At 41.5% G+C, this 17,469-nt stretch overlaps 1 protein-coding gene across 1 annotated transcript in view; it reads left to right on the forward strand.

The window, feature by feature from the left end:
• Nucleotides 1-441: 441 nt before the first annotated feature.
• LOC104083836 (protein crumbs homolog 2-like) overlaps nucleotides 442-17,469 on the forward strand; it is a 39,804-nt gene continuing 22,776 nt past the window's right edge. The window contains exons 1-5 of the mRNA XM_009587476.1: nucleotides 442-629; nucleotides 12,333-13,034; nucleotides 15,393-15,588; nucleotides 16,134-16,273; nucleotides 16,743-16,925. Coding sequence (XP_009585771.1) covers nucleotides 557-629; nucleotides 12,333-13,034; nucleotides 15,393-15,588; nucleotides 16,134-16,273; nucleotides 16,743-16,925 — 1,294 coding nt within the window. The 5' untranslated portion in view covers nucleotides 442-556. The remainder of the gene's footprint in view (nucleotides 630-12,332; nucleotides 13,035-15,392; nucleotides 15,589-16,133; nucleotides 16,274-16,742; nucleotides 16,926-17,469) is intronic.

Raw genomic sequence — 17,469 nt, forward strand, 5'->3', positions numbered from 1 at the left:
GATTGATCCTCATCTGGAATTTGTTTGTAAACACAAACTGATACAGCAGCCTGCATCCTAAAAATGACCCCTGGCCACCTCAGTCCTGAAGCCAGTTCTGAGCTCGTGTCACAGCTATGGAGGAGACACCAGGTTTGTTTTCTTCATCATGTAAGGGGAGTTCAAAAACCAGAAAGCAAAAAACCACACAGAGTCCTTTTTCCTTTTTGCCTTGTACTGTGAATCTCACAGTTTTTCAATTTCTCATTACCTTTGACAGCCTAGGCTTTTTTCAGATGCTTTGCCTGTAAATCCAACTTGCTTTGCCCTGGGCAGTTCAATCCGTGCGATCCAGGCAGCGTTTTCTCTTTGTTCCAGGAACATGCGTGAAGCATTTGAGAGTGGACAGGGACTCTGTCCACTGTGTTAGTGCTAGTCCCCAATTCGGCAGAGCATGGAGCGAGTGCCTGTAGTAGAGAAAATTCGCCAAAGTCTGTGATGTGGAGAGAGCTCGTATTTGCTAGCTTCCAACTGTTTCTCCCCTGAGGTTTTTAGAACAGTCACTCTTAGACTTGTCATGGAATTAAAGAAAACCACATCCAGGGCGTACAATGCTGCTCTCCTGCTGCCACTTTTCCTCTTATTTTGGGGTAAGTTTTTGTCTTCTGTGCCTGATTCTTACCCAGCTACAGTAACTTTGGATCAAATCTGTTATCTGCCCTTGTATTGCAAAGGTAACTGAACAAAATGTCACTCTCACAGTTAGATCTGAAGTCTGAAAACTTCTTGTCTGGAAGATAAACAGGCATCTCATTCTAGATATGTTTTTCCTTCTATTTATTTCTTGTCTCCTTTCGTCTTTCTCCCTGTGCACATGTGTGTATGCATTTATTCACAAGAGCTAAAAGTGTGTGCACTTTCATGTAATTAAGTATTCAGCTGTTATAGTAATCATTTTCTCCATTGAAAAGTTCTGAATTTTACAATTGTGCCCATACAGAAAAAACGCCGAGCTTTATTTCCATTCTATACGCTTTAGAAATACATTTAGGCAAAAGAGGAGTGTACCTACGGGCGCATACTAATACGTTGAAGTGCCGGGTACCTCTGGTACAAAATGTGGAGGAAGAAAGACAGTACATGAGTATTCTCACTTAGAAATTTTGAAGAAAGCATATCCATCCTGAAAGTGCAAGAAGTGATGAGGTAACAAAAGAGTCTATCACACTGATAGATGTTTTTGTTTTGTTTTGTTTTTTCCACATTGAAAACTTATTTTATAGCCAAAGAATATACTTGAGTATACTGGGATTCTTCAAGTTCACATGAACATATCTTTGGGCTCCAAAAGTCACCCTTGTATACAGTTTCTTATGGTCCCTGAAAAATAGATTTCTCTGTTTCTTCTGGAATGGGTGCCTGGAGATCTGCTGGGCCTAGACATCTGTTTTAGTCATCTAGGGATTATAAGGTCATGTCAGGAACATGTCCAACGTTTTACTGGAAAGTATGATTGGGATTGAACCAGCCTCCTTATCCTCTCCTTGACACTGCCAGGCCAGTATCTGTATATAAAAGTTCTGTTTGGTTTCCACCGAGCTAGGACAGGAATGACCAATGACATGAAGAAGTGGAGGTAAAATATGCAGAACATGCAGAAAATACAAAATACCTTTTCTCTGCTAGTATCTGCTGAACACTGCATTTGGCATTTTCTCACATTAGTGGGTGATGTTTATGTACCTTTTGAGAGTTGGAAAAAGTTTTCAGCTTTGCCTTTGATTCCCCAACAGTCTTTTTTTTTTTTTTTTCCCCTCTCTGAACCCTCCCTAAATTTCTTTTGCTCTGATCACCTCAGACTATGAATATGAAAGTCAAAATATGTTTTGATTTTTGTCCGATTTTTTTTTTTTTCTCTTTCTTGTACCAGCTTCTTTGTCTGGTACATTCGCTCCAAGTGCCTGGAATTCCTCTGGCCACAGGGAAGCAGCAGGACTGTCTTTTGTATCTAGTAACCATAGCTACTGGTTGGAGTGTGAAGCAATTATGGTGGCTTTGTATTGTGCAGAAGGAAGGCCTATTGCATATACGGTATTGCTCAGTATGTGGCTGCCAGAGAGCTGGCATGTTTCTGGGGATTTGTGCTGTTTGACCATCGCATTGATAGCTTTCCACTCTTGGGTAAAGCTCTTTTCTGGAACAGTGATTTACTGAGAATGTTGTTTTCTTTTGGAGTGCAGGTGGATGATGCATCTTGATATAGCCAGCAAAGCTCAAGGGAAGTGGTAATTTCCATCGTCTTTCCACCTGCTTCTATTTTGCAAGGGGAATTCTGCCACATTTTAACTGTAGTGAATGGTGGTGTTTATGTAGCACTTGTAGAATTTTAAGGCCATAAGGAAATGCCTTTTCTTGCCCTTGTGAGGCATATGACTACTTTTATTTTATTTCTAATTGACTGAATCTAAATGTCATTGAAGCACAGAGTGGCTAAGTTACTTGTTCAAAATTTTTGAGAAAATTCTGGTTATCCAGATGGCCTGTTGCAAGCTGTAACCATAACACCATCCTGCAGCCAGATCCACACTATCTCCAATTGTTTAAAATAAACTCCAGAGGGACAGTGGTACAGACTCTGCATGTGACTCCAGTTTTACTGCTGCTGTCTGTGTAATGGGCAGAATAGCTCTCACCTTAATTTGTTGTGTTCTAAAGGAAGTTCTGGAGGGCAGAACTGAGTGTCTACTCATTTCTGTTCCCACAACTCTAGCCAGCAATGAGCACAGCAGTTCACATACCTTTGGCCTGGAAAATGCTTTGGACGCCTATTGAGAGAGAACATGTGCAGACAAACCTTTTTTCTGGCAGTTTGCTATCTGCTCTAATGCAAGCTCTTGAGATTAGCTCAGACATAGAACAGTTTAAATCTTACTCACTTCAGAACATGGAAACAAAGAAACACAATCTTTTCAGCTGTTTTGTTGATTGTCAGTATATTTAAATAAGAATTGGAAATTAAAGCTTGTGACTCAATCTGATTAACTGAATACACAGGAAACCCCCTGTCTCAGTGTTTGATCTGTGGAAATGGCTGAGAGATCAGAGAATGTGTAAACCATGAAGGTCAGCTTGGAGGAGTGTTTATTAAGGGAAAATACTGGGGTGTCATAAGCACAGAAGATCAAAGAGTTACCGTGGCAATATATGCAATCATAAAACATGGATTTATAGCTCCTGTCTTTCTCCAAGTTATAGAAGCATGATAATAGGAGTTACATCTTCAAATCTGCATTAAAACAGTGAACAGATAATGAAAACAAGCTAGCTGGCTACTTTTTCTGTGTTAAGAGTAAGTTTAATTCCCTGAAGTGGTATTTCTGATTAATGCTGTTAATGCCTCTGACCATAATATTGGCACTGCTCAGCCCTATGAATTGCTGCCCACCATTTGGCACCATTCAGCAATTCACTGGGCAAGCTGGGTGGGAGAGAGCCAGGAATCAGCATTCTGCTTCTTTGAGGGGGTAAATACTCTGCATATTTCACAAGGGGAAACTGAGCCACATCTTCTTATGCCTGTCTTAGTGAAAGTCTAGTGGTCTAGGTCTTTATAAATTCTTTATAAATATTTTACACTAGTAAACTGTATACATATGTCTGGCATGAAAAAGCTCTGTCACATCAAGATATTATGGTCTGGAACTTGGTCTCCAGTAACAAAGACAAACAACCTAAGAAGTAGGCTGGGAAGTGATGAACGCACAATATCCATCTAAAACGTTGGGTAGGAAAAACTGCAATTTGAACTGTGTGCAGGGACTTGACTAGAGGTTTTTAAATTAGTATCCAAACTGGTAGTTGGCTAAGATACTGGGCTTGTGTGCTTAATCTACCAAAACTCTACAAGATATATCAAAGGCATGAATAGTAAGGCTCTTTTTAAAATGACTGTTCTAAAAGATGCTATAGGCATTGCTAGGATCCCTAGCATCTTGCTGGGCCATTTAGTCAGTATTGTCTTAGAGGTACTACCTGCTGATTGCCAACATTGCCTTTTGGTTATCTAATCTTTATTTTGAGGGGTTTTTTTTGTCATAGTGTCATGTCTTGCTTCACAGAGATTGTCAGATCTGATAAGCTGTTAACCTGAGATAATAATGGTGATGTTTAGATGCAGCCAACAGAGAGTATCTCAGCCTGCGTTTTCACTGAAGTATCATTTCTTCCTTCTGTACTATTGTGCAACAATAAAAAAAAAATTAAATAGTTGCTATGGAAAAATGGAGGGGAAGAACTTGACTCTGGGCACCAGGATCTTGAGGGGAGTGGAATATACCTGATCCTAATGGTGACACCACTTGAGCATGAGACCAGGAAATTAAAAAAAAAGCTGATGGGAAGTGGTTGGGGGTGAGGGAGCAGCTGGTAGGTGGGAGCAAGCTGCTTCGACAGAGCTTCTCCTGGTGGCTGGGAGAGATGGTGAGCTGCTGCAGCTCGGGGGCTTAGTAGTTGTGATCAAACATTGGTATTTTGGAAAGTTTCCCATTCCCACATCCGATTTTCTCATGTTGAATAGAAAAGCCCGCTGTTAAAGCAGCTGTCAAAAGATGCCTATTACCATGTTAAACAAGACAAGGAATACAGGTTATGGAATATTTTAGGCTAGGTGAAAAATCAGTGCTAATTATTAGCATTTCATGAGCTTGTCAGTAGTCTCAGAGAATTTCAGGGTCTTGTTTTCTGATGGCTATTATTACTAGGAGCAGGTGCTTTGCTTAGGTCTGGGAAGAAAGGGTTTAATCTCTCTGTGTCAAGAAGGAAATGGGGCTTGTAAAGCCCTAGGATGCGTAAAGCCACCTAACAAGGCCTTGTACATTCCCTGGACAAGTACACTGAAGGTACTTCCTAAAGAAGGATTTGATTTTATTCTGCCATTACCTTCCATAGCAGATATGCTATCCTTCCAAAGTTAGCAAGGGTGGGGGAGAGAGTTGGTGAATAGCATGAAAGCCCCTTTTCAGGCCTGCCCAGTCTTCCTTCCTGGTGTGTGGATCCTGGGAACAGGCCATAGTGTATACCCTTTCACTAATCCTTTACACTGACCAGGATAGGGAAAACAGGGATTTACTAATATAAGCACATGTCTTCCTGTTGTCATGGAGACATAACTCTTTCCATGCCTTTATTCAGAGTTTATTTAGTAGTTGTATTACTCCGATACTTGAGGTGGAGCGGTCCCCTTTCTCCCCTTGGCCTCGGTATCTTTCTCTAGTGGGAAATGTGCTGGGGTGATCAGCCTGACTGGAGCGCAGCCTGACTGGTAAGAATTGCATCAGGCTGGGGTTTTGAGCATTCACGGTTTAGGCACTTGAAGGTTCCTCTAACTCTATTATTGCAGTGCAGTTGGGGGCTGCTGCTAGGAAGCCTGCTGTTCTCACCTCTTGGTTGTAAATTGTCTTTTTTCCAGTTGTTGTAGTGAGTAGGGCAGGTGAAATACACCTGAAGGAAGCCTCTTTCTCCACAAGCCTGCAGTGCCTTTTTATAAAAGATGATAGTCAGAGGGAGCAAGATTTAAAATATCATGGAAGTCAAGGAACTCAACAACAAATCCATGCACAAAAGGTACTTAATACATCATGAATGGGTCATAGTTTTGGAAACGTAAATAAATACTTGTAAGCATGAAGCAGTCTCTTCCAAAAGTGTATCACTAAAACAAGAGGAGAATATGCCTGAGTCCTGTCTGTTGCAACTTATTTAACAGAAAACAAAAGTGCTACATGAGGAGATGCAGTATGTAAACTCTTTTCTCCTCCGATTGGGAATGCTTCACAGTAACAGGTCTTTGAGGAGAAGAGTGCCCATTCCCTTACTCTGCTCATTTTATGTCATGGGGAAACACTGTTGGGCATATGTGTAGCCTGGTTACCTCTTAAAAGCGTTGCAGCTTTGATCTGGTATTTTAAATCCTCTGTTTTTCTGTCTTTTTTTTTTTTTTTTTTTTAATCTGGACTGTGGGTAATGTGAATTGTGCTGACTTTCTGGGAGAGAGAAGCTGAAGGGATGAGAAAAGTTGGACCTATGCAGACTTGACTCTCATCCTTTTGTCATCTTTTTGTCTCAGAAAGCCCCACTTCTGAGTGACCCAAAGATAGAAAAGGCACAGTTCCTTTTATCATTAATGTTCCCATAATTAGTCTGGGTAAAGTGCCCCATCTGACATCCTATATGACTTTAGAGCCTACCTTCTCCTGCTAGGTATTTTCTGCTTCCTGACATGATTCAGGCATCTAAGAATGATCAAAGCCACAGCTGCAATGTGTAAAATTGGGCAAGTTTTCAGAGCCTGGAACTTGTGGAAATATATTTCATATTGCTGGTGTGAATCCAGAAATAAAATATACCCTTTTCTTTGATTGTCTTTCCTTTTGCTAGACAGTTTAATATTTATATTATGTGGTGAAATAAAACACCTCCATGTTATAGAAACCGGAAAAATCTAACTTTCTAATTCTGTAATACCTCTAATGTAAAGGACTAAAGGTTTCGAATAATTTCATCTTACAGGACACTTGTGAATATATATACTTGTAACTATTTTTTAAGTTGGGCAGACTGATACACAAAGTGGAACTGACTCGCCTAAGCTCACATTAAGTTTTTGCCAGGCCAGGAAATAATATTATAGCATCTTGACTCTTCTGGCCTTTGTGTCTGTGATTATGAGCATTTTGCTGAGAGATTGTACATAGGAGATAGTGAAAAGATGAAAATGTACTCTGAGTGCAGTGCACATGCGTGAACAGGTATTCAAAGATGGGTATTTTACAGTAAGTACCATGGTCTCTGCTTAGAGGTTTTTTGTGCTTGTGGAGATTATATTGTTCCATTTGAATAACACATTAAGTATAATTTTAAAAAAACCCACATTAATCACTTGTCAGAATTGTCTTCAGTGTGAAAGAAACAAGGTAATCTTGGAGCTGATAACCCCAATGCCTGCCACTTCCTTGTTGGAATTTTAAGTGACCGTTAAGAGCACCTTTAAGGTAGTTATCAATGAAGCAGTGTGAGAATATAGAAACTTCAGATCCCATGTGCATGGATAGGGTGACAATTAAGGGGACCTTGGGAATCAACAACTTAAGCTGCTAAAATTCAAGTGGGAGGGAGGTTCATGAAGATGTGGCACTGAGCATCTTCCATGAGGTCAGGTGTATCCCCAGCTTGAGGGCATCCATCCTCTATCATAGTTTCCCAAGACTTTGAAAAAACAAACTTGTGAAAAGCAAAAACAACAAATAGAAGCCAGTGAGCAATGCTAAAACAGCATCTCACAAGCAGTGAAGTAATAAAATGACTGAAGCTCCTTGTTGTGTGTATTGTCTTAGCAAGTCATAATTGGTCTCTAATAAAACCTTCTGCCAGCAGTGCTAACATAATGCCAGGATGGAGAGGGGAGGCTGTGAAAAAAGTTACTTCAATGCAACTCATGTTGTGGGGGAAATTACCACTGAGATTTCACAACATGTGTGAGATAATGGAGAACAGACAAAGTTGAGCGGTTTTGTTTGTTTTTTAAAGAAGACGACAGAAACCTTGCTACAGCTCTTTGAGAACCTCCTCCTCCTGCACTGTCTTTATCAGTTCCCACAACTCTCTTTGCCAGTGCAGTGCAACAGCATCTTGGCCCGGTTTACTGAAGTAAGAGATTCCTTGGGACTCTCTGGGAGAGAGACAGTGAACTACTACCAGGGGGATCTTGGATTGCCATCTCATTAATTTCTGATTTCTCTTTTTATGGCTAGAAAACACACTGTTGCAACTGCCCTTTGACAAGATAATTTAGCAAAGGTATAAAATTATTAAAGCCAATTATTAAAACAAAGCTTGATAATGCAGCTTGTTTGCCTTAAAGTGATACAAAAGGTCACAAACCTCATCTTTTAGGGAAAACCTTTGTCAGCTACCTTTAAAGTGTAAAACCAGACCTGTCCTGACAGAGCTCAATGAATGCTTTTTATGCAACTTTGTAAGCCTTTGAAGTTCCTTCTAATCCACCCCTAAATGCCTGGAACGTATTCTTCAAAGAAACTGTAGTCTTCTCCAGTTTCATTTCAGAGTAGGGTTACAGGATGGTATGACTGTAATTTTTTTTTAATGTTTTTTTCACTTACAAACATCACTGATTCATATTCTTCTTGAGAAATGTAAAGGAAAAATCCTGAATGTCATTGCTAATCCAGCAACAACTATTTTTGTGGAAAACTATAAACTCTTGTCATTCAACGAGTTCTTTGATCTGATTTTCACCATTTTCATGAAACAGCATAGTCTGAATTACATGTTTGCATGGTTGGTATATTGTGCAGCAGGAAAAGCTAATTTATTCATTATGCTTATTAGCATTTGGTGCATATTCATATGCTATTCACATTCATATAATAATCTATTCCAAAATTGAGAGGAATTATTGTATGCCCTAGGACTGATGGATGAAAATAACAAAACCAAAGCTAAAAACGTCATACGTGTTCTTTGTCAAGCTAGGTGGTAGTCTAAGTCTTTGATACTCATTCAGTACACTGAATTCTTGCAGACTCTGCGTTTAACTTCCTGGCAACGTCACAAGTGTTGTACTCGCTTCTCACTGCTGAAATCCCCCTTTCTGACGTCACTCTGTAACAAATTCTGTTTTGAATTAGTGTCTTATCAGCAACGAATTATTGAGCCAGAAGTTTAGCACTGCCACTGAATGAATATTAGGGTTATACTTTATTTACACAGAGGCATGTTTTGTCCTTGGGAAATATTCCAGTATTAGTATAGGCATGCTATATACAGGGGAGTATATGATATAATCTTGGAGTTAGTGCTGTTAATATGCCTGTAACCTCCACTGAATAGGGCAAACACATGGGTAATTTTCTGCAATCTGCAGTTCACAGAATAATTTGAAGTTATTTAGATATTGTTTCATTTCTTGTGTCATAAATTGCAGTCTTCTCAGCCTGCTGCATGCATGCCTTCCAAGCAATGCTGTGTTACTTTAGGATATTTGTTCCAAAAAAGGAACATTTTCCTCCAAAATTAGGTCCTGCAAAAAACAGACATAACTAAAGTAACATTTGGTCACAGAAAGTAGCTAAAACTAGTACAGTAATGATGCAGGAATTCAACTCTTCTCTATGCAGCCCCGTATATAACTAGTTATTCACCACAGATTATGAGTACACGTAACAAGTTAACCACTGCTATTGTTCATGATCATAGTGAGCTTAGAGGAGGTTGGAATTCTCCCTATTACTTTGCTGCTGTTCTTTTTGGGAAACCGAGAGGGCCTTTTGACTTTTTAGTGAAGCTTTGTGTTTGCTTGACTTGGTATCTCTCTGTAGTTCAACCCTGTTGTGTCTACAAGTTTGTGTGTGACTACGGGGCCATATACTTGTCACCTAGTCTTTTTGTAATGGACAGGCATTAATGACTAACACAGATTATTGAGCATTGCAGACATATGATGAACCAAAATAGAGAAGGTACAAAAAGGTATGTCCATTGTGAAAGAACTTTGGAGAAGACAGGAAATAGCAAAGGGATTTGATGTTTATCTTTATTTGCAAGAAGCATTTAGACTGTCTGCTTATAATGGAAACAGAAAACTATGCATGTAGCCTTTGAAATTACTTCAGCCTGTCTACACTAGCAGTGCTTGGTGATTCTGTTGAAATGTGAATTTCTTTGCAGATGCAGTCTGCTGCAAATCGGAGAAGTCGTTCTGAACATGCAGTGGACTTGGTCTCTTTTTTTTAATCACAGACTCTGCTCCTGGCCTGTGGAAAGTGCAGGCTGGGACTGGTTACTCATTAAGCGTACAAAGGCTCATATCTCCTGCCTAGTAAAGCTCTTTTGCGAATAGTTTCCTGGGCTCCCACTCTAATTGCTACAGAGATTCCAGGCAGATTCCGTCATCCTTGTTTTCTGCCTGACTGGGAATCTGAGAATAAAAGGGTTGATGGCAGAATAATGAGATTGCTGGACAGTGCAATGCTCAGCAACTCTCCCCAGCATCACATGAGAGAGGAAGGGAGGGGTGGGCCGTAGGGATGATGCTGGGAAGAGAAAGGGCTGTCTGAATCCCTGAGTACCACCACCCACCCCCACCCCCCATCAACACTGCCTCTTAAAAGAAGACTTAGAAACACTACAGTCTTTCGGTGGGAGGAATTTGGGGGAGGTCAGGGCAGGGGCAGGCTTTTGTAAACCAAAGTCTCCTATAAATCCCTTTCAGGCTCTGAAGTCAGATGCCTCCACCTTCAGGTACAAAGAGACTGAGGAGCTGATGGGGCAGTGAGTTGATAGAAAACCACTGACACAGATTAACTACTGGGTGTGTAGAAGGTGCACCAGAGCAAGGCAAACATGACCAAAAATGGGCTGGGATAATGATGGCATGAATGAGAGAATGTGTAAAGTCAGCTGAGAAGTGATGCAGTGGTGTGTGATCCTGGCAAATCCTTAGCATGGAGCATGGCACGTTAAAACAACATTTCTCAACTAGCAGTAATACAGTGAGGGCCAAGTGGGTAGTGTCAGAGTAACTGCCCACTCTCCCACCTGCAGTTTTGTGGAGTTTCCTAGAGACGGATTCCTGTCGCTAGTAACTAGAGTTACATACAGAAGGCAGCAAAAAGGGCAGAGAGCTGCTGACACAATGGCATCTAAACCCAAGGCTAAATGCTAGCGATTGCTTGACTTCCAATGCTAGGCAAAGTCAGGATTGGCTCACCAGAAGCAGTAGCTGTTTCTCAGATACCATTTGCTATTTCATGAGATTTACTTCTACTTTGTGGCCGTTTTTCATAGGCATTTTCAAAACATCTGCTATATAGTTGTTTGCAGAGTTACTTCCAAGTTTGGATGTTTCATAACACTTATGCAGGAATCAGTCTGGGGTATCTCTACCCCACAGCTTCTGTCCTATGTATCCTGGAATGGAGCAGAACAAAAACCTCTGATACCAGAAAGCCTCAGTGGGATGAGGGGCTAATGACAGCTGCTTTTGTGAAGAGAGAAGTTCTCCGTTTGCATTGCCTTTATCCCTTTATACTATTTTTGGGGTTTTTTTCTTCAGAAAGTGTGTCATTGTGTCATTGAGTCCAGGGCATATATCCTAATTCTAATATCAAGGCAACTATCTCCTAGCCCCTGGGCTGTTCTGCCCTTTGACCAGGTTGTTTCACAAAGTGCATTTGAAATTTCTTTTGGAAAAGAAATGAGGATTCCTCCTATTCTTCCATTCTGCTCCGTTGACAAATATCTAAATTGAACACTTTTTTGTTTTTTATATCATGTATCCTGTATAATCTCATTTATATGAATTAAACTTGCAGTCCCATGGGCACGTCCCATCACATTTCTGGATGGTGGAATTGCTTAATGGGGCAAGAGCTTTTTAAACACTGCCATTTTGGGGACAACAAGGCATTGTGGCTAGGTGTGAATAAATTGATCACATCCAAATGCTTCCAAATTTAGGGGAATCTGGTCTCAACATTAGTTGCTGGTATCTGGATATTAGACTGGTGTTTTGGCTCTGCAGATACTAAGAGTTTGGATCTAAAATGCCATCTGTACAGTGAATCTCACTGGTCTCTGCTCTTCTTTGCTGTTCTTATAACACCTAAGAATTTCCTTCTGTGTAAATTTACATGTCTAACCTATGGGGAGAGAGTGCCTGGCCAGCTATTATCAAACTTAGAGATGCTCGATGTAATCAGAGACTGTTTGAAGTGTGCCAGTTTGGAGTTTGGGTTGGACTGTTTATGGCAGCATCTTCAGATCACTAGTGGGTTGGCTGAGAAAAAATCGTATCCCCAGAAGGACCAGCTGGGATGTTAAGAGCCACAGCCAGTATCTTAAAATATACTGTCTGCCTCTCTGGATTTCAAAGCACAAGTCTTGTGCCCTACTGGTGAAAGGAGTCATTAGATTTTACACCAAGTTCATCTTGTAAATGGATTTAAGGTGATACATTTCACTGCTCTCAAAGTGATGAATTCAGGGATGAATAAGCACAAGTAAAATGATTGGTTTGTGAGTGCCTCCTAAAAAACAGGCGTCTAGTCACCTGACTTGGAGAGAAATTCCTGGTTGCCATCATATGAAGGCATGTTGTGTTGTCTTATTTTAGTAAATGTATGATTCTCCAGTATCCTTCTCAGCTAATGGCTAGACAGCCCTAGCAGTGTGGAAGTTAGGTGGGCAATCTCTGAGTTGTATGTGGTGATTGGCAGAAGAACTTTCTTCTTTAGGGCTATGAATGCTGACTAACAAAAAGTCTCTTTTCTCAACAGGAACTTCATACTCTGAAAATGATAGCAGCTGTTCCTCATCCCCATGTGAAAATGGTGGGAGCTGTAAGGATTTGGAAGTGGGTTACCAGTGCACCTGCCCCGTGGAGCCTGTAGCCTACATGGGCATAAACTGTGAGCTCCTCTATGACGCATGCGTTAAACATGAGTGTCCTGCCCATAGGATTTGCAACGGGACTCCAGGACTCCTGGAATATGAATGCATCTGTATGCCTGGCTTCACAGGTATTGATTGTAACATTAATATTAATGAGTGTGAGAGCAACCCTTGTAAAGATCCTCATTTTGAATGTGTAGATAGTGTAAATGGATACACCTGTAAATGCCAAACAGGACTGAATGGAGAAGGCTGCCAAACAGAAAGCTCTGTGTGCTCTAGCCACCCCTGCCTAAATAACGGGACATGTGTCGAGGGTCCTGGGGACTATACCTGCATCTGCCAGCCTGGCTTCACCGGGGCCAACTGCAGAGACAACATTGATGAGTGCGCCTCCAAGCCCTGCCAGAACGGAGCCATCTGCCGAGACAGGGTGAATGAGTATAGCTGTTTCTGTGTGCCTGGGTTCCAAGGATACAACTGTGAAATAGACATCAACGAGTGTGCGTCCCGGCCCTGTAAAAACAATGGCACCTGCCTGAATGAGATGGATCACTATTTATGCAAGTGCGTCCCCGGCTACACAGGTACCTTTCATGCTCATGTACTAGCCGGGTGGTTGGGTTTACATCTCACTGTTCATGTAGTTCCACAATTTGCCTGCTGCTGATGTGTCTTGTAGTGTAGTAGCTGTCCTGAGAAGCTCTTGTTTTACAGCTGTGAGACTAATTCTTTGTTGCACAACTCATATTTCTGGAGTGTTTGGTACTGTGTGTGAATAATGGTGTAGGGCTTGTTGTTGTGGTTTCTGGGCAATAGTTGAGGCTTTGATTTCCATGGATGGTGTGGATGTTGAGAGACGTGGATCTAAGAGTGGAAGTGGGTGGACTGTCTGAGACTTGAGTACTAGATACAAAGTAGATGTGATTAGCTCTCAGTATGAAATTAAGTGGGATATACAAGAAAAAAGAATTATTATCAGGAAATGTATACGTATTGTATGTTTCCAGGTATAACTTATCTCTGCCTATCTGGCCTGTAGTTCTTTGTCCTGTGCTGCAGGATTTCTCTGAGGGAAGTAGTCTTTTTGGAATAAAGTGGCTTTTAGTTGGAGATTTCTTTTCCAATTCTTTCACGCCCGGCAAATGTTTTTTGGCACGTGACATAAGTATCTCTCTTTTGTGCATCTGTGCTAATGGTGACTCAGAGAGTAATCTACACCTGTGAGTTATCTGTGAGGGAGGCAGTAGGGGGTTCTCCTTTCTCCAGCCATGCTTATCAGAGTGGAATGCAATTGTACTGCGCCCACGTCTGCCTGGTACCACCTAGCACATGAACTTTCTCAGCCTTCCCCGATGTCACAGACTGAAGTGTTTAAAGAGTTAGGTTGCTGTGAAAGAATGCTGCTGATTACCAGTGGAATGAGGAGAAGTTACAACATCAGGAATGCAGTCCCTGATGCTGACTCACTCTGTGATAAAAATGAACAGAGATGAAGGAATAAAAAAGCAGAATTTCTGTGTAGGCTGTAAGATTACTACTGATTTTGAGTATCAAGCATAATTCTGTCTTTGCAAATCAGTTTCTTTTTTATCTTTATGCTGAATTCTCAATTCAGGATTGTGGGATTCCCCTGCCAAAAAAGTGATAAAATGTCTCAGGCAGCTGGAGAAGCTTGTTGTGCTCCAAATTATCCTGATGTCAAATATGAGGCTTTGCCTTATGATCTAGTGCTTCATCCAGAGGTTCTAGGACCGTTGGCTAGCAAGGCCAGGTTGTTTCCTGGTTCTGGCAGCTGGAATTTGGGTGAAGGAAGTTTTGCGTGGGTGTTGACGGGTTTGAATCAGCAGATTAGGAGGCCCACATTCCGTCAGGATTAGGATGGCCATGTCCACTATGTGGTGAGCCTTTGCCAAGAAGGGGAGATTAGATGGATTGGCAGGTGCCACTGTAATGACTAAGGTTTGGAGGTGATGCCAGGCCACGGACAACTCAAAGAGGTGGAATATAGTATGGTAAGATAGTTGCATAGAAGTTGCGCAGGAGGTCTTATTCTGTCAGGGAAAGTTGAGACTTTGGACCAAAAATGCACGACTTGCTGTTATTCTTGATTAGTAGTATTGGAGCTAACACCTAATTTTTAATAGTATTTAATAATAAAATTACTTACTAATACCTAGTATCACTGTAATTAGCATTTTGCACTGCTTTAATGCTTTTTTCCTAGGTATCTCAAAGCAAGTTACAAATATTATTTAAACAAATGGAACAATGTTTTGGAGAAGCAGGTAGAGATCACTTTTCTCATGCCCAAAATGCAACTGCCTCTGATGTAGAACACTGGATCTGATTAATAGCAACGCAACACAAATGAAGAGTCCCATGTCTAACTAAAACTGTAAGAGCCATATCGTATATAAAAGTTTAAACTACGCTGACTAGCAGTGTGATTCTTCTCTTCCCATCCCTGTCCTCCCTGCCCTCAAAGGATCCCAAACCAAAACAGCTATCATTAGATTTTTACGAGCTGTATCTAAGATCAAGATTTTTACGAGCTCTATGTAAGATCAAGATTTTACGGCTTACTCAGAAAATGGATGTTATTTGTGAAGTGCTGACTGATTGGCTACTTCAACAAACCTGAATGAAAGAGACTTAAGCTTTGCAAATACTGGAAACTATTTTTACTTTTGATAGAAGACTAAAATCCAAAAGTCTAGACAAAATAATTTTGTTTACAAATAAAAATTAAAGGTCCTTAATTTGTAAGAATCACATGCTGTTCATGAGCTCCCAATATTCTTATGGCAAAGTTAGAACAGATCACTATGCTAGCCAGCTTGGGTTGATAACATGGCTTTTGTGATTCCAGCTCAGAAGTCCAGTTAGCACAGATATACTTTTCTGGACTTGTAACACAGATATTTCTCTGTTTTGTAACAAAGGTATGAACTGTGATGCTGAAATAGATGAATGTGATTCAGATCCTTGCCAGAATGGGGCCCTGTGCAATGATCATGTTGGGTTCTACACCTGCACCTGTGCACCAGGTTACCAAGGAATCCAGTGTGAGGTGGACATCAATGAATGTGTGAGCCAGCCATGCCAGCACAATGGGACATGTCATGACCTCATTAACAGGTGAGAAATCAGTGTTTTTGGGGCAATTAGATACCAGGACTGATCTAAAGGTCTACTTTGTGTAACCTGTGAAAATTAGAGTAGAAATCTTGCAGGGGGGGGAATTGGATTTAGTGTTTTGTACATCCCAGTGGTCCCGGTGGCAGTAACAGAGTGATTTATGGCAATAAGCGAGAAGGCCCCTCCCAGCAGCAGAACTCCTAGGATGCTTAAAAGGAAGGTAGGAAAAGATTCCTGCTATTGCTTCTATCTATCAGATATAAAAGGGAAGTGATTTGCAGAGCATAAACAGCAAAGGCAACTGCTGAGAACATACCTGTGTGTCTGAATTTACCTTTTCATAGGTAAGGTGTGAACTCAGAGGCTGCCAAGGGTTGTCTGCTCTGTCATTAGTGTGGCCTGTTTGTGCAGATGGAACTGTCTTATTCCACTGCCCCGCAAGTGGGTGTGAGGACCGACAGCTTAGCTCCGTTTGCTCTTTCCGCATACTGGGCTTTGCAGTCAAATTAAGAGCTTAGGCATTGTTCTGTTTTGCTGCCCCACAGCTACCGTTGTGACTGCAGTGACACAGGCTTCGAGGGGAACCACTGTGAGTTGGATATCTTGGAGTGTGCCTCTGAACCCTGTCTGAACAGTGCCACGTGCATGGAGGGAATCAAAAACTATAGCTGTGCCTGCTGGCCAGGTAGGTTAGAAATCTATTTTGCTATGCTGGCATGTAGGCACATTGCAACGGAGAGCACATGCTAAATTGCCGTGTTGAAGAAGTAAAGAATTAATGATCATACGGCATGGTCCAGTGTGATTTTTCATTGTCTGAACCAGTGACGTTGCCACTGCTGCCCTTTACAGGCCAAAATCCAATTGACCTCATTGCTGAGAAATGCACCCTGGTTCTCAACCATAAAATTTTCTTTCTCTTTTCTGCCATTTTCCATCATGTGTTTTTCTTTCATGAGATAATGCTTTCCTGCAAATTGATTATTTGGCTCCTGCATTTGACATAGTGGAGAAAGTGGAGGGTCTTGGGACTCCCTGCTAGATGAGCTGCAGTGCCTTCTGGGTCTTATTCTCACCTTCAAGGCAGCCACAATATTTGGAAGGCTAGTTCCAGTGAAGTTGTGTGTGATGATGACAGTGATGTCTCCTGGCAGGTTACACAGGGCAGCACTGTGAGGAGGATGTGGATGAGTGTGCGACAGATCCCTGTCACAACGGAGGTGTATGCTTTGAGCGATCCAACCAAGCCTATTATGGAACACGATCTGACTTCCCCAGTAACTTCAGCTATAGCCAAGCAGCTGGTTTCCTCTGTTGGTGCCAGCCAGGCTTTGCAGGTGAGCTATGCAGTAAATGTTCATCCTGTCTGCACCTGATAGATGCTGCATCTTTTGAGTAGATAGGAATGGAGCAATGTTACCTGTGCAACAAAAATCACTTAACGACTGGTACTTCAGAGGGGGCGGCAGCCTGATGCATCAGGAACATGCTTCTGTTTACATACTGTATAAATATATTGCAGACAGCTGTCTGAATGTCATTCTCTGTGCAGCAAGCCTGTCTCAAGGCTGAGGCAACAGCCTATGCACTTTCCAAGTGCTTTGATGAATGCCCTCTGGCTATGCAGATGCCAAGGTGGTTTCTCTTAGTCAGTCTTTCATGCATATGCTAGAATTCATCCCTACAGGATATCTGTGAAACTCCTCATCAGAGGAAACTAATTCCCTGAAAGCCCAGATAACTATTCTAGGTGTTTCCCTGATGAGACTACTCTCACGACAGCAACTGTATAACAGAGTGGGTAGGAGAAGAGGGGATTCTTGATATCTTGCTCTTGGAGCTAGAAGCTCTATGGATGTTCAACCTTTCCCTGGTTTATAG

This window comes from Fulmarus glacialis, unplaced genomic scaffold (assembly GCF_000690835.1).
Source record: "Fulmarus glacialis isolate BGI_N327 unplaced genomic scaffold, ASM69083v1 scaffold12811, whole genome shotgun sequence".
Classification (NCBI taxonomy): Eukaryota; Metazoa; Chordata; class Aves; order Procellariiformes; family Procellariidae; genus Fulmarus; species Fulmarus glacialis.